Source organism: Sitophilus oryzae, unplaced genomic scaffold, assembly GCF_002938485.1.
Source record: "Sitophilus oryzae breed Bouriz unplaced genomic scaffold, Soryzae_2.0 scaffold_41_pilon_pilon, whole genome shotgun sequence".
NCBI lineage: Eukaryota > Metazoa > Arthropoda > Insecta > Coleoptera > Curculionidae > Sitophilus > Sitophilus oryzae.
In genome coordinates, this window is record NW_022146996.1 from 3,602,588 (window position 1) to 3,624,500 (window position 21,913).

Below are 21,913 nucleotides of genomic sequence, written 5' to 3' on the forward strand. Positions count from 1 at the left end.
GTTTAAAAAAAATTTAAATAGATGTAATTTTAACAATGAAAATAAAAATATTAAACTCTCTTTGCGTATCTGAAAATCGAACATTTCATTATAATCTAGAGCCAAATGATAATCAGAATCTCCTATCTCTATCTCCTGGGGATAAAATAAATGCAACTATTGAATGCATACAAATAGAATAAGTATTGTGTATACAGTATTGGAAAGGCAACTCTGTATGCCCAAGTTAGTCTTCTTCAAAATAAAATCAAGATGGAATATTGAAATAATTGGAAAAAAGATATGTTTTTCTTAACATAAAATATTAATGATGTCTTTATTAATGACATGTATTATTGAGCCCCCTAGTGTGTAGGTTTTAAATTGATATTTAACCCTAACTGCGCGCAAACTCTAGGACAAATATCAATTTGAAACGAAAAGTATTGAACCACTATTAGAGTTGATTATTTAGCGCTTAATATAAAAATAAAAGAAATAAAGTAAATTATTATAAACCCAAATGTAGGTAGGGAGATAGAGGGCATACAAATTAGGTAGGAGTGTTCATAAATCCTACAAATTTGCAATGAAAATATAAGTTTATTGTTTGTTTACGCCCAATCATATAAAAACTTTATATTCTCTGCCGTCAAGAACAAAAAAAATGATATTCTTTGAACTAAGTTGAAAAATAAAATTAAATAAACAAACTTAAAATAGGATTAAGTTTGATATACTTTAAGAACTAGTTTATAAGACATAATAATTTAATACAATAAGCTGTAAGTAAGAGCACATATTTACTCTTTGTTCTCTTTATTTTTTCATGTAATTACTGGTCAAAACTGCCAATACCAAGCAACAAGTCAAGGAACACCACTGAGAAGAATCGACGTGGACCAAACCCCGAAGGAGAAAGAAGAACGTAGTACCACACCATCATGCCTATACGATGCAAACTGCCTACCCTTGTTTGAAGCTTTGTGAACAGTACACTATGGTACGCAGTCCGAAGCAAGTAGTCCAATTCAAAAATGGGTTCAGAACGTGCTGTCAAATTTGGTCTGGCGATTATAAGCAGCTACAGGAAGAGTTATTGTCTTGTCTAAAACTGCCCCTCTTCTTCGAAAGATGAATTCGACTCAATCCAGATGACAAACAAAAATCATACTGGAATTTTGTTTCCATTGTCAGCCCTACACCGATATCAAGAAACAACTCCCTAAGGACGCAAGTATTGAGAAATAGCTTACCAAAACAAAGAGCTTTTCAAAGTGCAGGGAACGGGAGGCATGTGTGCATTCGTTAGGTTTAGGGATGTGAAGGTGGATACTACAATCAAAACTTCAGTTTTCAGCCTCCGTGAGCAGCCGACGAGATTTGTGGGTGGGTGTTTTATGAACAGAAGTCAGTGCAAAGTATTGAAACTTAAAACTATATAGGTATTGTGCATTTCACGTTAGTGCCAGTATTAAAAGACATTTTTTTGTCTATATGTAAACGGCTAATCGCCATCCTTAAACTTATTAGAGAAGCTTTTTTTATATTTTTTTTTGTTAGTAATTTCTTTAAAAAACATTTTTTTTTAATTTTTTTAATATTGTATACTTAAAACATTTTTTATTATGAAACGTTAAGCACAATTTATTGCAATGTATAATAATTATTGTTAAAAAGTATAATTTCATAAATATTGAATTATCGCTGGGGTCCAGCTTTAGAGGTGCGGGGGAAGTGTCAAGGATGGAATTATTCGATATATAAAATAACATATTTAATATTAATATATTTCGTAAATTAATAATTCGATTGAAAGGAAATATAAAATAATTAAAGTTCATTGGCATTTACGCAACAAAAGTAAAGTTTTAAAAATCAAAGTTATAAGCATAATTGGCAATTGCGAAAATATTTCCTTTCAATATTACGAATTTATAAAATCATCAAATCAGCACTAACGCGGTCATCGCACCGGTCATCGCACCGATAGACCAATAATGCTGATTCGATGATTCGACGTAACGAACCAATAAATACAAAAATGTCACCTGTTGGGGGAACAGTGGACAGTCGATAGTCGATAGTAAGTTCGATAAGGTCGCGGTCGAGATTCCGGCATTGGCGTTACACTACCCTGACACTACCCCCGAGCCAGTGATGATGTTCGTCCATAAATATAATATGTAAGTACACATTTAGTTTTATAATTATTGTATTATTCGTAGATTAATTAAATTGATTATTAAGTTAAATTGAAGTATTTATTATTTGCTATGCCCCTAGTCATAACCCACAAAATGGGGTGTGACACTATTTTTAAAAAAATATATAACAAAGAATATATTCTATAAATGCGAATCTAGTTCCCCAAGTATTGTAAAAAAGCACATTTCTTAAAACTATAAAATACTTAGGATTTTAAAACATCGCAAAATCAGCCTCCCATTTTTATTATTTTACAAATAAGTAACCTAAATAAAAGAGAGAACTTCAACAAATCAACAATCCAGCATCATTCTAAAAAAACATTTCTTAAAACTATAAACAGGGATTTTTTAAAATATTGCAAGTCAGCCTCCCCATTTTTATTCTTTCACAAATAACCTTTCGTAACCTAAATAAGAGGGAGGGAACTTTAACAAATCTTAACGTATTTATCTAAACAAAAAATAAAACAAAAAATATATCCCCTACAAATGAATCTAGTTCAAACATTGTTTCCAAAAAAATATTTCTTAAACCTTAAAGCAGGATATGTAGTTATATCGAAGACTTAATAAGTTCCAAAAACTTGTTGCAAAATTTCAAAATACAAAATATGTCTTTATTTATACCTCTAAGAAATCACCCTCCTCGTCACTTACTTGATTCAATCAAAATTGCGTCGGCGTCCCCGTCGTCGTCACTTTCGTTAGTTAAATCAGATTTATGTAAAATATCACCAAGTTGAACGGTTGGTTGGTGCTTCGAATTTTTTGCAATAATACTGATTTGCAGGGGGGAAGGTTTTGAGCATTAAAATGTTACTTTAATAAAACTGGATTTTTTTCTGATATGCATCCATAAGTTTTAATAAAATATTCCATTCTGGCCTTATCTATATCCTTTAAATTTGGTTTTCAGTATAATTTGTAAACATAGCCTTCCAGAGAATTTAGTGTTTCCTGAGGGATGTCTTTAAATTTTTTTACTTTTGCTTTGACCCCAATGACGCAAAAGCAGCTTGAGTTTGATTGCTATATATTTTTTAATATTGCAAAAGGTTTCTTTTTTCCTTTGTCATAAAATGAGGCTTCGTAATCACAACCACTAAATGCATGGAATGCTGGTAGTGCTTGGCTAAGAGTTGATCCTAAAGAGCCCTGTATCTTTGTAAGATTAATATATCTTAACGAATTATTCGAAATTTGACCAGTTTCCATCCAAACAAGCTTATTTTCTTTTATAAATTGATCAACATGCGCTAATGCAATAACTGCAATATCTGTATCTGAAGTTCGTATAACCACAGATAACACATAATCCAGATGGCTCCTTACGTGTTAAAAATTGTCACCCTAATTTCACTCCAATTTGGAAAAATATTGGAGTGACGTTTGAATAATCTGAAATTTTTAGATTTCTTTTCTCACTTTTTTGGGAGGTTTTGCTTCTCTTGCACAGATGTCGCTTGCACTTCAGTTAAGGTGTGGTTGCCAAACGTTATATCGAAATATATTTCATTTTATGAATATATAAAATTAAAGGTATACCAAATTAAAAAATTATGTAATTTATAAACATGAAATAGATATGTTAAATTAATATATAAATATTTAACTTAATACGTTCATTATTATTTTATTAATTTATCGTCACACGTCATTTACCAGTTGCCTAATTACGAAAAGTTTCCATATGACATTAACCTCAAAAAATGATCTTTGAAAACAAACAACAACAACAGAGCAACAAATGAACAAATAACTACATAATGACTGAGAATGATAAGTGATAATAATAACTTTAATGATATGAAGGCACGATGAAGGTAATTATAAACATTATTTTGAGTTTGTTTAATAAAATATAGGATACAATATAACTAAGCAAAAATCAAACAGTTTTAGACAACCAATACAAGATTTAGAACTTGACATCGTGATAAACAAATTGTACATTCAGGAACCCGTTTAAATATTATAGGTAAGTAATATTTTCACAAAAAACTAAACATTTTAGCATAAAATCACAGGTAATATATAGAATATTACCTATGATAAAATGTTAAATACTGATGTATATTTATTCTAATCAACATTTAAATTTAAACTCAAAATTTTCATAAAAAAGAAAAATGATAATTTTTCGTAAATATAAAGTAAATAATATTACATATTTCAGGTTGATTGACGAATACTCTACAGATTGATTAGAGCCCATGATGATGCGAAGATAATTAATATCACCTAACTTCAAGAAACCAGCATAAAGAAGTTTACATTCATAACTCATCTAACCATTATAGGTAATAATTTACAAAATTAGCCATTTTTGATTATAATATTAAGGCACTTAGGGTACATTTTATCTTCTAGATCAGTAATGTCGTCATAATTTAAATGAACTCACAGATAGGCAATGGGGCACTGCACCGAAGCAGTATTACAAAATATGTGAAATAAAACTGTAATACAAATTGCTCTATAAAATTTAATAGAAATAAATTTATTTATAAAAAGTAAGTTATGAAGTTTATTTTTCCTAGGAAAAAAATAACATTTATATTTTGATCAATTTAAGAACATTACAGTTAAAAAAATATGTGTTAGAATAACATATTTTAATAAAATTGCAGCTTTTAATTTTTATACTTTGCTTTTATATCAATAAGAACTAACGTAAGGAACATCTTCATATTTATACTATGAAAACACATGCATATTTTTTTGATGTTTTAAACCAGTGAATGATGTTGAAATATACTACACCTATTATTCTTATTAACTAACTTTAATTACAAACTTACACATTATTGTCATTGGAAATAAATTAATTTTGGATATTCTATTTGTTTAGAAACTTTTTACCTATTGTAGTTTTTAAAACCTACTTGATTTAAAACAAAAAATGTCACCTGTTGTGACAAAATAAAGGTCTTTTTACTAGAAAACAATCTAGTGAGCTTTCTTAATAATACTTTATTTGATATACCGTATGATCGAAAAAAACGGCTAGTCAGCGATGGCTATGAAATGAAGATCGCTATCATTTTAAATGTATTTATATGGGAAATGTCATCGATTGCCATTTCCCCAGCCAACTGGACGCTTTTTTTTTCGATCATATGAATACTGATGTATTCCCATCTGTTAATCTTTTATTTTAAGGAAGATTTAGGAAGGGTAGCTTAAAAAACATGTTTGCCAATCAATTATCTTTATATATGTCGTTTGTAAAAATATTTTACAGTAGTAGAAAATAAAATTGTTTTTTAAGGCGAACAGCTTCTTTGCTAAAATATTTTTTGGTCCCAATACATAATGATTTACATTTTTTAACTTCAAATAATGAATTTAATGGAAAATTGCAAGTCATAAAAAACGTTCTAAATATACAAATCTTATCCATTTTTTTCCATATCGTTGCTCCAGTTTTTTTGTCAAATTAACGAATATTAGAAATAGTTTATTTCAACCCCCTTCAGCTTATTTTAAAAAATGTTGACAAATAACAAAGAATACACCCCTTAAAGTTTCGCATTTGTCTTGATATACTCTGTATAAGACAACAGTAAATAACTTGTAATATAACTTCGAAATATAAATTTGAAATTAAAATAATGATTTGTTTATAAGTGATTTACGTTTTATTAATTTTGATTTTTTTCTTAAATTTAATTTAAAAGTGATTTACGTTATTTATTAATTGAAACGTTTAAAAATTTGAATATACGTTCAAAATTTTTTACAATAAATTTGTTTATGATAAATAATTTTTTATAATAAAAATATGACCGAATTTTCTGAAAGTTTGCCAAATTTGTACATATAAAAACCTATAGCTTTACCTTTTCACTTATCACAGAAAATCTCTATTCCTTCCTTATCACAGAATAATACAGGAACGAACCATATGCGACAAAGATAGAAGATTTAGATATGTCGTTACTGTTTTTTGTTTTAATGGATATTTTAAAAAGCCGGGTAATATATGGTAATCTGTGATGGTAATATATCATATACCTTTGACTGTCTTTGATTACAACTGTGTGATTAGTGATAATTATTATTAAAATGTCTGGTAATAAGTGTCAATTTTACAATTGTGAGATTTTCGGAAATCAGGTGTACATGTTTAAGTTTCATGCGTCAAGAGATCCTAATTTATGTACAAAGTGGATAGAAAATTGTGAGTTCATTCATATAGAATTTTTTTTGCACATTTTGTATGTAAAAAATACGGCGTTAAGTTACCTTAGAAATGGTGATGGATGGCTTTTTACCATATACTGTATGATCGAAAAAAAAACGGCGTCAGCGATGGCTATGAAATGAAGATTGCTGTCATTTGATATGTAAAATTTTATAAATCAATCGTCATTTCCAAACCAATCGGACGCCGTTTTTTTCTCGATCGTAGGGGTATAATTTAAATACATTAAGAGTTGTCCATCGTTATATTTCTATATCTATGCAAAGTTTACGATGGATAAATCAAGTAATATTATGTGGATACAAATTATAAATGAATCAGTGAATATAAACTGTTATAAATTATAAGTAGGTAATGCAGTTAGTGAATATACCGTACGATAGAAAAAAAAGGCATGGGAGTGGACTTGAAATGAAGATCGCTGTCGTTTAATAGGTATGTAAAATTATATGATAAATCTTATCGATTGTCACTTCCAAATCAACATGACATGCATCTGTACATCATTAATCAAACGACTAGAGTTTCCTTGGAAATCCCGAACTCCCAAGATCTTCGGCAGCGTGTATGTTTATCTCCGAAATCCTGATATTAAATTCTGGGATCCCGAAAATCCCATAAAATTTAAATGTCCAATCTAAAATGGACTGGACTTTATACACCTTTCTAAAGATCAACAAAACAAAGTAAAATTCATCATTTAGTAAGTAAGTAAAAAATCAGCAGCTTACTGGTGACAATAGTTTGGCTTGGCTTTGGTTTGGCCGAGTTTTGTTAACAACAGTCGAAGTCTCAGTTTTTTATTTGATATATGTTAATCAAATAAAAAAGCCCAGACTAGATAAAAATCAGGGAGCCAACTAACAGAATCCATACTCACTCCTCTCTGATGTAGATGTAAAGTTTCATTTTCGGAAAATTTCTTAGATTTTTTTTGTTTCAACTGACGAACTGACACAAAATGATAACTAGTTGCTAAAGTTGAACTAATTTGACAGCTATGTTGAAGTAACGTCAGACATATCACAGCCACCCTAGATTTTATCAAATAATAAAGATCTATTCACACTAAATCAGTTAGAAATGAAAATATCTAAGAAAATCTTTTTGTTTGAGGTGTAGGCCGGCAACCTTTAGCATTAGTATTTGGAAGTGACATGAATTTCCCATTGAATATACGGAATAATATTCTGGGTGATTCAATTAAACTAAAGGAGTTATACATGGGTGGGTATTACTAAAGGAGATACAGGTTATACCAATGTTCAGCATTAATTTTGCCCCACCCTGTATAACTTTATGGGTCAGGTTTTAATTTGATTTAAAGTGCAATAGAGTAAATTCAATTTAGGTAGTTTTTCTTAAAATTTAAAAAATTGTTCTTCAAAATCTTAAGTAAGTCTGAAACCTTACATTTTAGTCATATACTTCCCTAATAAAACACACACCTTTATTTTTCTCTTAGAATCTAAAATTAATTAATAAAGGGGTATTCCGTTACAAAAAACACAAATTTGATGTGTAACTTTTTTTGGGGACACCCTGTAGAACTCTCTATATTTTTAAACGTACGCAGAATTAACTTACATATATGCTCAAATTTCATTTCAATACGAACTGGTCGTTCTCCTTGGAGCCTCCGAGTCGTAAGGAGAGGCGCCACCCTGTATAATTCTTTTTATATAGTTGCACTTTAATAAATTGTTAGTTAAAACCTTAGATTAACAATAGAAAGTTAAAACTAACAGTCCTACGAGTGTGGAATTTTGTACAGGTGGATTTTTGGACATTCATCTCCTAAGAGAGAGTGAAATAAGGGATGAAAATTTGTACAAACATTTGTTAAAATCGGGTTTAGAAGTATGAAATTCTGTTTGTTCCTTTTATGTAACGTAATTTAGCAATAACAAGCAATTTTTTTTCAGAACGTCCACACCTCATTTCACCCCCGTTAGAGGGCGAATTTCCAAAAAATTGTTCCTGAGTGCTAAATTACGTTACATAAGGAACGTCTGCGCAAAATTTCATACTTCCAAAACCGATTTTAATGAATTTTTGTACAAATTTTCATCCCTTAATTCTTATGGGGCGAATGCCTAAAATTCGCTTCTGAGTACTCACTTTCATCATCACTTGAGGAACCTCTGTGCAAATTTTCATACTTCTAGGACAGATTTTTTTCAGAAAGTTCACCCCTCATTTCACCCCCTTAGAGGCAAAATTTCCTAAAATTGCCTCTTAGTGCTAAATTAAGTTACATAAGGAACGTCTACGCAGAATTTCATACTTCTAAAACCGATTTTAACAAATTTTTATACCAATTTTCATCCCTTATTTCTTAGGGGGATGAATGTCCAAAATTGCTTCCGAGTACTCACTTTCGTCACTTAATTAACAATTTCCAAATTTCAAACTCCTCGGACTAATTTTTAAAAAGTATGCAAAAATTTCACCCCCAGTTTCACCCCTTAGTAGAAGAATTTCCTAAAATCGCTTTGTATAATCGAACTGTTAAGTTACGCTACTTAAGGCACCTCTGTGCAAAATTTCGTAGTCCTAGGACATGCTTTTTTGTATACAAAAGTACCCCTCATATCACCCCCTTAACGAGCTAATTTCCAAAATTGCCCCTTAGTGTTCAATTACGTCAGTCAAGGAGCACTCGTGAAAAATTTCATACTCTTAAACCAGATTTTAACAAATTTTTATGCAGCTTTTCATCCCTAATTTCACCCCCTTAGCGGTCGAATTTTCAAAAATCCCTTCTTAGTGCTCATTTATATCACTTAAGGAACCTATGTGCCAAAATTTTATTTATTACTATATAGATAACCTTTACCCTTATTTTCAGCTAATGAATATTAGAGACAAATAATAATAAAAATAAAATCTAAATTATAAATTTCATGGCTATAAATAGTATATATATGCATCTAGAAATTCTGACTTTCAAACATCCTACTGCGTGACTATTTTCATATCCAATTGTCTAGTATTAAAGTCCGAATATACATTTTCCCTGGGTTTGACCGGGAATTTCCTTATAAATGTGAACAACCGGCTACGTGGCTTCACATCGCGTGGCCGTGGTGTGGCTCCAAATTCGTTCGTTTTAAAAATATTATTAGATTTGGCTATAGGCGCCCTCTGTGTCATTAATAGGGAACTGTCTCATCGAAAACATGCTGTTCCGTAAGCAATGGCCATCTGGATTATGTGTTATCTGTGGTATAACTATATTTTTGCAAACAGTTTTTGTTATATGAAACAACATTTTAGTATCGGCCTCTTCATGCTCACAATAGTATTCTTGTGCTATTTCCTTAATAACATGTTCGTTTTTCTGATAAAATTTATAGCAATGATTATCAATTGTTACATAATATGTAACTATATTATATAGATTTTATCATAATTATAGGGTAATAACAGTTATTTTTTCCACTCTTCAACAAGATATGCCACAAGCGCTCCTTTTTGAAGTTATCCTGCCTCAAAGATGCTAAGAAATTAGAAGGCCGTTTTTTGGTTAGGTCCATTGATAACAAAGTTTTCTTCTCGAAAAACTGAGGTAGCTCTTCGGTCCCGTTCAATATCTTTCAAAGAAGGTGTTACGATTTTATCAAAAACCTCGTCCAAAAACTAAATGCAGCTCATTTCCTTCTTGTAAATCACACAATTTAGCTAAAAAAACAAATCTAGCTAGAGCCTGAAATGTTGTAGGAGGTTCCTTTGAGGAGATGTAAAAAAGAATTCGTCAACAATACTGAACCAATCAAAGGCGGATCTTCAGGACTGTATCAAAGCTTTCTATAATGTGTAATAGATTTGCTTTATTTGTCTGGCGTCAAAGGGTAACTAAGAACCAGCTCAAGATCGATTTTATTATCAATTGAAAGCAATAACATCCTGCTAAATAAGTCTTCTTTCCAGTTTTAATTCACAAAATGGAATTTTTTGACGAAGCGTATATTTTACCCCCCTTCGTTTGCGAAGGTTTTGATTTGAATTTTTTTGATCGGCTTAAATCTCATGATGTCGATGGCACATTCTTCTACAAATTTAGAGCGATAAATTATTTCCATTTTCTAAAAATATTTAACAAAAACTCTTCAGTCTTTTATGTCAGCAGCTTTTCCGGTTGCAATGTTAAAGAGATGGTCGCTATCAAAATTTTAAAACAACCATTCATAAATTCTCTCTTAAAGTTGGGATATTTATTTTTCGAATTTCAGAAGATTGAAACTTTATTGTCCACCTAGAATAATTAGGCTGATTAAATACAAAGAAAATAGATTATATTTTTAAATAAAATCAATCTATATGGCTTCCAAAATCATTAAGTCCTAATGCTTCTGGAAAAGCCAAAAAATTCAGTATGAGATGGCTATAGGTATATCAAATTGCGCTGCTTTTCCATATTTACAATTTAAAGTTTCTCCACAGTGTTTATTGTATTGTTCTAAAAAGATACGCAGTTGTGGTGAGAAATTTTCACGGTTATTTATTGTTTTCTTGAATGTCGTCAAGTTGATCAATAATTTCATCAGATATAATATTGTCTCTAAACCATGGTTGGATACTGAATGAAAATAAATTCGATATATTGTGGTTTGAAGGGCCTCAAACGCCCGTTCAACTTGGTGATATTTTGCATAAATCTGATTTAACTAACCAAACTGATGAGGACGGGGACGCCGACGCAATATTGGTTGAATTAAGTGACGACAATGGTGATATCTTAGATAACGACTTATTTTGTATTTTGAAATTTTTCAACAAGTTTTTGGGAACTTATTAGTCTTTGATAGGAAATAAATTCGATATATTATAGTTTGAAGGGCATCAAACGCCCGTTCAACTTGGTGATATTTTACATAAATCTGATTTAACTAACGAAAGTGACGACGACGGGGACGCCGACGCAATTTTGATTGAATCAAGTAAGTGACGAGGAGGGTGATTTCTTAGAGGTATAAATAAAGACATATTTTGTATTTTGAAATTTTGCAACAAGTTTTTGGGAACTTATTAGTCTTCGATATAACTACATATCCCGCTTTAAGGTTTTAAGAAATATTTTTTTGGAAACGATGTTTGAACTAGATTCATTGGTAGGTGATATTTTTTTTGTTTTATTTTTGTTTAGATAAATACGTTAAGATTTATTAAAGTTCTCCCCCTCTTATTTAGGTTACTTATTTGTGAAAGAATAATAATGGGAGGCTGATTTGCAATATTTTAAAATCCTGTTTTATAGTTTTAAGAAATATTTTTTAGAATGATGCTGGATTGTTGATTTGTTGAAGTTCTCTCTCTTATTTAGGTTACTTATTTTATAGTTTTAAGAATTTTTTTTTTACAATACTTGGGGAACTAGATTCGCATTTATAGAATATATTCTTTGTTATATATTTTTTTAATAATAGTTTTAGGTTTGTTGAAGTATTCTTAGGTTTTGTTAACGAATACAAACGAGAGACTGATTTTATTAAGGTTTAAAAATCCTGTTTTATGTTAGTTAAAGAATAATTATTTATTTTACTTTTTTACTTTTATTTTACACCAAACCTAACCAATTTTTCAATAAAAAAATGTTTGTATATCATTTACCTCAAAGATTTGTTTAATATTTAGTTCACCAATTTGAGTAATTTCAATTTTTATCAATAAGAGTGAACTTGAATACTTTGACAGCGTCTGCCACAGAAACGCTGTCAAATATTTCGTCTCTGCCATATGGTTTTTAGTTAACGTACTAATAAGGGAATACACACAAAATTAATGTGTAATACTTTTCGTTCACTTTATCGTAAAATATGTCACTTCTTGACAAGGGTCTGCCAAAGTTAAGCTGTCACATAGGTCGTCTGCTTTCTTAAATTTAAAATATACCTTTGTACTTTATGTTATTTTACCAATTTAAGCGATTATAAATATTGTTTACTAAGAGTGAGCTTGTCACTTTGACAGCGTCTGCCACATAAACGCTGTCAAATATTTCGTCTGCCATATGGTTTTTAGTTAACCTACTAATAGGGGAATACATCCACCAAAATTAATGTGTAATAATTGTCGTTCACTTTACCGTAAAATATGCCACTTTGACAAGCGTCTGCCAGGGTTAAGCTGTCAAATAAATCGTCTGCTAACGTGATTTCGGCAAATTCTTAAGTTGTTTTTTTAAGTGAGTGAATATGAGTTTTGATCAATATTGTTCACCAAATCTTAAAACCACACTTTTTTAACTGCATCCCCCTAGTTAAAGCTGCCACTTTGAAACGGCAGACGGTCGATTTTAATTTGTCTATACCATGTATAATTAGACCATGTAGGTGAAAATTTTGATAAACATCGTTCACCTCAATATTTGCCAGTTCCTATACTAATAGTTGTAGATGTTATTAAAGGCATGTTCGGTCTTCCGGTATAACGTGCAAAGCTGATTGTGTTCTCCTACTCTAGGTACCGTATGATCGAAAAAAAAACTGTGTCAGCGATGGCTATGAAATGAAGATCGCTGCCATTTTATATGTAATAATATAAAAATATGTTATATGGGGAATGTAATATGTAATCGATGTTCATTTCCAATAAGCCAACTGGACGCCGTTTTTTTCACTCATTCAGATTTAAAAAAAATCACAGGTTCTCCATAAACGTCCAAATGTACCATTGCGATCAAAAAAAAGTAGTACAAGAATTAGTAGTCCCAGATAGAACTCCTGGTCTATAAGGATATCGAGAAGTGGATATCGTCGAACAATACATTTATGCCACCTAACTTTTTAGGCATTACCATGAATTTGGTAATAATTGGTAGGTATACGTGGCGAAATAATAGTATAAAAAATTTACCTACCTTTTAAAAATGGGCAATTTTTCAAGTTTTAAAAATATTTTATTACAGACCAACAGATTAAAACATATTTTGTTGTACTACTTTTTTTATCGCAGTGGTACGTACCATGGCCATTAATCACCCCGTATACAGTCCGATATTGTTGCAGAAATGCAATTCAAATAGGCAATAGGTAAACCAAGACAAATTTACTTACCTAATTTACTAGTACTTACATGGCATAATATCCCTTTCTTAATTTATATAAGTTATTTAGTTATTAAATAAAATTCTTTTGTATATGTATCTTTTCACTTTTCTACTCAAGATATAAAATATATTATCATCTAAGTTAAGGGCATTTATCTCCATACACATGATTTTAATCGAAGTTTAATTGAAGTATTTTTTTATTCTTTGCCGTTATCAACACATAAAGAAGAAAATACATTACCGTTTTAGTAATATATGCATGCATTGTTACGTAGAAAACTACTAAAAATACTATCCATTGATAACTTTTTCAGCATACCTTTATATCATGGTTTAGTTGATCTTGCTTCTTGTTTAATTGATATCGGTACTATGAATATCATGTGCAAACCAAACCAAACTCGACATGTCTAGGCACTTTGCACGAACATAATAATTCCAAAGGATGTAATACACCGATATGATACTCTGTGATTTGAGGAAGAAATCTATAACACCATAACTAAATCACAGACTAAATACTGTCTTAAAACGGTTGGACCATGATCACCTTAGATTTTTAATATTTTAATGGATCCTATTAGATACTTTGAAATAATCTTTATACAACACGTTAGCCTATTTCATTTTGGTTTGTCAACCAGTCTATAAATAAAAAAACTCAAAATAATTTTACCTCGTTTACTAAAATTTTATCATGTGAGTTCTATATATTTTTAAAAATGCTATTTTTCCACGGCTCATAAATACTTAAATTAACTAGTTTTGTATGGCAATCGCTTCTTTGATTTTTAATGTATATAACATTAATAAACATAAAATAAGTAAAAATTAAAAACAAATTAAATAATAATCATACAGAAAGTTTCAGACTTTTTGATTTTATCTCATTAAATATTTGTTAGGTAGTAATTATTAATTTTGACGTTTAACTTGATATCTCATTTTAAGAGAATGTCAACAATTAAGACGTATTTGTTAAAAAAAAACAAAGTGTTCTTGAATAGTTGTATTTAGATATTTTAAATAGTTTTTTATTTATTCTTTGTGTTTTAGCTTCCGTTAAGTATTGTTTTGTCCGTTAGGCAAATTTGTTTATTAGTAAATCACCGGGAGCCTGGATAGAAACCTAAGCAAAGGAATAGTTTTGACCGAACACTATTAAAAGATGACACCGTCAATGAAAGGATCAGTACTGATATAAATGAAAGTCTAAAAGAAATTGTCATAACCGAAGATGGAGTTGAAGTTGCCTGGAATAAAATAAAAGAACCGATAGTAAAAATTTGCAAACACAATCTCAAAGCAGCAACACCAATTAAAAGAAAACCTTGGATGACCAACGATATTTTGGAAATAATGGAGAAACGCCGAAAGGTTAAAAAGAGAAATTATGAAGAATACAGAAGGCTACATAGAATAATACGTCAGAAAATTCGAGAAGCAAAGGTTTGGTTTGGTTTTATCATCTAATAGAACAATGTAGTAAAACAGAAGATTGTGAGCAGGAATATTTAAAAGAAGGAAAGCGGAGCAGATCTACGACAAGCAAAGAAAACTTATTTTCGATATTGAAGAAAAGGTGGAAGAATGGGAGAGATACCTAACCGATCTCTTCTACGCCGACAGGGCAGATAGTCCTCATAACACATGAGTGCTATAACGCTATCTAAGGATAAGGAAGCAACTGGACCCGATGAGATACTTTACAAACTTATTTATGTTACGTCATCGGTCCACCAGCTACGCTTCTCGAAATTATCTCATCGCAAGCACGTACGACTGAAATGTCGACCACATCAGTTTTTTGTTAAGTGGAAATAAAGAACTCTAAGCTTTTCATTTTTATATTTAGATTTGACTGTACCACCGTTGCATTAACATCTTTTTAAAATTATAAACTGATTTCGTTTAAAAAATGCTGTTTTTTTATTTAATTTAACCTGTTCCAAAACTGGCGCAGTCGGTAGGATTATTCCGGAGAGACCATAACGCTGATCTCGTTTGATTTTACCTCAATTAACCGGAATCACCTGAATTTTTCCAAAAAATCTGCTCGCTTTCGTGAACACGCACCCTTAGCCGTAAACAAGTGGAATTTGGGTACCCTGTGGGAAGAAGCATTCTTAGTCTCAAGTTTGGAATTTGGAGTGCACCGAAGATCCCCTGGAACATACCCCTACACTGAACCAAAAGTCGACATAAATACAATGAAAAAGTTCATTAATATAATGAATTAAATCATTAATTTTGGGCCGATGAACGATTTCATTGGCACAATGAAAAGTAATTCATTAACTCTATGAATTTTAAGTTCATTAAGTCAATGAACGGTGTTAATTAATTTGAAGAACACATTCATTGGTACAATGAACATATTTCATTAATACAATGAAATAATTTCATTGTATTAATGAACCGTTATCATTAATACAATGAAATAATTTCATAAACTATTTAGTTATACATTTAAAAGTCGACACTATTAGTAACTCTTGTTATACCGTATAATCGATGATGAAGATCGTTGTCATTGATATGAAATGTCATTGATAGTCATTTCCCAGCCAACTACCTAAAATAATTCTACTATAAATAGATTTCCATTTGAACAAGCCCTTAGCTACAAAGGTAACAAAATTACTAATAGTGCCGACTTACTTACGAGCACAGTAAATTATTCCATTAGGGATTATTAATAAAAAACAAGTGCAATAAACTAATAATAATTTATTAAACTCGATATAGCATATATACAAATTAAAAATTAAAAATATCGAATCGACGAAGAGAATAGTAATGTTATTATTAAATTTAGGGTAAATTATATAATAAGAAAATTAATTTACCAGTCGATATCCTGAGGGATTTCTATAAAAATGACCATTTCTTTATTATATTAGCTGTATTCTTAGACTTGATAACGTCTAGACGAATTTGTAACAGGCTTTCCAAGTCGCATCAAGTGGGTCCGATGTTAAATTGTCGAATTTGAGGGCTTGAAGGCAGGTCTCAACATCTTCTTCCGGTTCTAAAAGACGTATATCAAAATAATTAAAACGCCAAATATTAAAAGAACATTCGAATTTACCATAATCAGTTCCATGCCTCGACTTGTTACTATGTTTTTCTTCTTTTTGTTTTTTATCTTCTGAAACATATTTGGAAACCGCTGTTTTAATGAATACCCACACCAAAGATCTCAAACAGCGGAATTTGATTTGACAACACAACAAATTAACTACAATACGATAGGACTTTTATTTAAAATATTTAAAATATTGAAGAGAACACTTACCGTTCTAATGAAACTAAAGCCTCACTGAATAACTCAACCACACAGACGTTATTAAAGTGCCAAAGTAACCGATCAACATGGCGGACATTTAAGCCCTAATATTTTATTCATGATATTAATAACCGCGTACATTAATATAATGTAGTGTGTTTGTTGTATTAATAACATTGTTCATTGTCACAATGTACAACTCATTAATCAATGATTTTGTACATTAATATAATGAATATGTGTTTATTAAAGTTTCAGCATTAAAATAAAGAAAGCGTTCATTGGAACAAGGAACACGTTCATTACATAAATGAAAATCTTACATTAATTTAATAACCATATTTTCATTATATTGATGAAATTAGATTCATAGTATTAATAAATCGGACATCGATCTATGATTAACAAATCATTATATTAATGAAAAAAATCATTGTCCCAATGAAACAACAGTTAATAATCAATGTTCATTAATATTATGAACAATATTTTTTTCAGTGTAGCCTGCGTCTACTGGAATTTGAGCCTTGCTGTTAAACCTTGGACAAGTGGAATTTGGGACCCTATTGAAGACAAGCATCCTTAGCCAGTACAGGAATCTGGAGCGCATCGAAGTCTTCCTGGAACGTCCCCTAGCCTGCGTCTACTGGAATCTGGACAAGAAAGGTGGAGCGAGAAGTCACACTGGTCACAGTCATTTCTCACACAGGAGTTAAATTGTGGGTAAGTCTTATTGCCTAATTCTTTTTTTTTATATAATATTTTTTTTTTTAATTTTTTGAAAATAATTTGCATAAGTTATACCACCAACTTACTTTAAAATGGAATCAAATACATCTACTACTAGTAGCACCACTGTACCAACTCGTCAAGCAACACCAACTCCTTTTACAGTAAATTCAGATAAAGCTATCCGATTAATTAATACTTTCGATGTTAATCGTTCTAAGCTATATAATTTTATAGACTCTGTAGATTTTGTTTTTTCAAAATTGGACCGATGACGTAACATTTATTCAGATGCAGCTCTAAACAACTTAACTGATTTTTTTTTAACAAGATATATATCCAAGACAGCATCTCCCAAAAAGCATAAAGACCAGAAAGCTGGAATACTTTGGACATCTTATGAGACAGGAGAAGTACCAGCTATATATTGCAGAACACCATGCAAGGCAAAATGGAAGGGAGACGCTCAGCTGGAAGAAAAAGGATGTTCTGACTCAAGAACTTGCAGGAGAGGTACAGAGTAAATACCAACACGCTATTTAGAAGAGCTGTGAACAAAATACAAGTGTCATTGATGGTAGCGAACGTTCTTCGAGGATAGGGCACATAAAAAAGAAGGAGATTAAGAAATGTTTATTTCATGAAATGGCCAAGGCCAAAAGTAAGCATCGACATTGGCATCTATGAGAATAAAGGAAAGTAATTCATTAGAGTTTTACAGGTGTGATCATTTCCTCTCCGCGTAATGCTCGTAGAATATTCTTAGCGGTCAGTTCTGCCATTGCATTTCGTGTGTTGTTTGTGGCACTACCAATATGGGGAGTCAGAACTGAAAAATTAAAAATAATTTAAATTAAATTAAAAAATAACAAAATAAAAATAAAACCTTTAGTATTAAAATTGTATTACGCCATTTAACTCGAATAGCCAAAAAAAATATTTCGCAGAGCATAAACTAGTCATAAATAAGCAACTCAAAAGGTTATAAAATTACTAGCTGACCCGGCAAAGGTTGTTTTGCTATACAAGGTGTTTCAAAACAAATGCGAAAAAATTCAGGGGGTGATTTCTTGTTCAAAATAAAGGGTGGTTTGCTTTATAAACGTTGGGTCAAAAGTCAACCATAGTGGGCAGCTGTAATTTTTTTAGGAAAAAATCTAGTCGGCCGCTGTCACTTTTTAGGATGTTTCTAATATTGTTTTATTTGACATTAACCTACTGCAATACGTTATTATCTAGATTATTATTATTATCATTATTATCACTAGATTCTTAATCTAAAAATATTTTTAGTTCTGACATGTAATGCTTTACATTTTATTTTTTAATTTCAAATCGGTGAGTTTTATAAAAAAAAATACAAGAGATAATAAAAAAGTTTCTAAACAAACTAAACTATCCAAATTTATTTTTTTGCATGTGTTTGATAAGATTTTTCTTTAAATTTCGTTAACAAGAATGATAGGGGTAGTTTATTTCAACCTCTTCCACTCATTTTAAAAAGTGAAAAAAATTAGCAAGAAAGTGTTTTCATAACAGTAATGCTTCCATAAATTTCATTAGTCTATCTCTTTTCGTTTTCAAGATAAAAAATAAGAACATTATTTTTCCGCCATCTTTGTACCGCGATATCTCCCTAATGGTTGACTTTTCACCCAACGTTTATGAAGCAAACTACCCTTTATTTTGAACAAGGAATCACCCCCTGAAGTTTTTCGCATTTGTTTTGAAACACCCTGTATAAATGTATTTTATGGAACAAGAGTCATTTTTATTCACGGGGTTCAAAATTATTGAATTACTAAAATCGCTATTAAAAAATAGAGCTTGATGATGGAAGGGTGAAAGTTTAGGGTTGTATGTACTTTTTAATGGCTCATTATAAAAAAATAAAAATAAAAAATTTTGTCGAGAAAATAAATAAAATTGGGTTGGACCAATGACATCGAAATAAATTAGACCCGGCGACTTACATTTTGGCGAAATCCATCATTGCCTTAGAAAATTGCATGTATGCCAAATTTCCACTACCGGCCGCATTTAAAATGAAATCTTACCTACGTATACGTACGGGGATAGCTAACCCACATTGTAAACCAGTAATTCCATAATTCCAAATAAGATTACGTCGTAGAATATTTTAAACCGATAATAATTAAAGGTAGTAAAGTTAATAAGTAAAGTTTAAATCTTCTGTAATTATAATTTTAGAAATTAAAATTTAACATAAAACAATCGACAACGTCGCAAGCGCCAGCTGATGCCGAAAACGTACTTTACTATCTTCACTCCTAGAATTTAGGCAGCCAACAAAAACATCCAGTTCGAATTCGTTCATAAATTGCTCTACGGCGTTGCCAATGTGTTGTAGTTTTTCGAAATGTTTTACGAGGTGATTTCCAGATATTTAGTGTTTTGTGGTATTGTTTTAGTGATTTTTATTGATAAACAATAAGACAATGGTGCGAACTTGCTTATTTTGCAAAAATGAGACGATTTAAACCTAGAAGTTTTCATTTCGAAGGTGAGTAGGCTATGTTACATCAGTGCGGTGCCGAAAGGTAAAATAGAAAAATCTTTGGAAATGTAGTAATCACACAGTTTTTGGAATGTACCGTTATAAGTAATGAATTACATTAAGTTAGTTTCGTCACGTTTGGTTTATTGAATATTTTGCTCATAATTTTTAATTATTAAAACCAAGTATACAAATACCAAGTATACAAATACGTTAATTTGTTGAAAATATATAAAGTGCCACAGTTATGAAAAATGTTCATAAGCGAAATACCATATGATCGAAAAAAAAAACGGCGTCAGCGATAGCTGTAAAAGAAATGAAGATCGCTGTCATTTTTGTACAATGTAAAATTATATGAGGGAATGTCATCGTGTTCATTTCTAAACCAACTGGAGGCCTTTTTTTTTCTATCATACTGATTGTTATTAGGATTTTTAGTTGTTAAAGATGATTTTTTAAGTGTAAAAATCAAAATAGATTTATATAATGATTGAAAAAAGTTAGGGAAGAGTACGTTGGATATTACATACTAAATACCGAATGATCGAAAAAAAAACGGTATCGAAGATTGCTGAATAACAATCAATATATTTTTTGGCGAGGTCTATTTCTAGATGTCATTTAATTAAAAATTAACATCAAAAACTAATACTAATTATAGAAAAATTATAAAAAGGATAGAACGTTTCAGAAACACAAACCGATATCAAAAAAAAAATTTCAAATTTATACTACACCATTTAAAGTAATACAACCTTAAAGGCCTATTACTGCTGGTAAGTGCCATTAAAATAAACAAGTAGGGGTCATGACATATCACCTCGCCAAAATTATCACTGATTGTCATTTTTACGCCGTTTCTTTTTCGATGGTATAATGTTTGTGGTAATAGAGCAATGTATTTTTGTTTTGTTTATTAATGCTATAAAAAATTATATAGTTTAAAAAGATGAATGCATCTTTGTTTGATATGTTTTAAAGCATTACTTATTTTTTGTTTGGTAACTTCTAATGAAAAGTTAATTATTTATTCAGTACAAGGTCCCGATTATCCGCGAAGAAACTGTTCCAGAAATAAGTAAATATTTTAGAAATTTTCTTTTGTTTAACAAAGATCTTTATTATTGTTGCTATATAGTAATATTTTTATACCTAATATAAAATTGTAATTAGTCACGACAGTTTTAAAATATTCTCATTTTCCACCGTTGCTTCAAGCAAAATAATAACCATTAATTCACATAAATGTTTTATAAAAGTCGTCGTCGGCTCGTATTCATTGAATGCTTGATGGATTATATTACTACTGGAGCAATTTACAGACTTTATACTATGGAAATGTGCATATCATAATATTTCAATTAGTTATTTTCAATTTATTGGAGTACAGAAGTAGTCATTTTCAAAATTTGAAGAGCCATCGAGCACAACAATATATCGTATCCAAAAATCATACCGTATGATCGAATAAAAACGGCGTCAACGATGGCTACGAAATGAAGATCGCTGTCATTTTATATGTAAAATTATATGGGAAATGTCATCGATCGTCATTTCCAAGCCAACTGGACGCCGCTTTTTTTCCCGGTATTTACGCGGATATAATATTAAATTATATTACAATCAAAGTAACTACTGTGACACACTTTCTCAAGATCTCTGAACAGCGTTGCCATTCTCACGGGAATCCTTCATGACTGCGATCAGCCCGTCTTGTTCCCACTCGCATAGAGCAAGAAACGAATGTCTGATTCTGATCTTCTCCTTTTTATGAATGAAATGCCGGGTCTACTTTATTTAGAGGTCATTGGGTTGGACCACCTTTATCTCTTAGGGTGGCTGCAACGACTTCCCGTAATCCTGCGGTTAAAAGATACCAGCTGGTTTTTATATATAAAAATCAATTGTTTTGTTTTAACAGCAA

At 30.7% G+C, this 21,913-nt stretch overlaps 1 protein-coding gene across 2 annotated transcripts in view; it reads right to left on the bottom strand.

The window, feature by feature from the left end:
* Positions 1-18,086: 18,086 nt before the first annotated feature.
* The window catches only part of LOC115885778 (glyoxylate reductase/hydroxypyruvate reductase-like), a 72,252-nt gene continuing 68,425 nt past the window's right edge, over positions 18,087-21,913 (bottom strand). Inside the window, exon 7 of one of the 2 annotated variants that reach the window (XM_030904792.1) lies at positions 18,087-18,297. In XM_030904792.1, coding sequence (XP_030760652.1) covers positions 18,176-18,297 — 122 coding nt within the window. In that variant the 3' untranslated portion in view covers positions 18,087-18,175. The remainder of the gene's footprint in view (positions 18,298-21,913) is intronic. The other variant, XM_030904793.1, reaches the window with a different exon arrangement.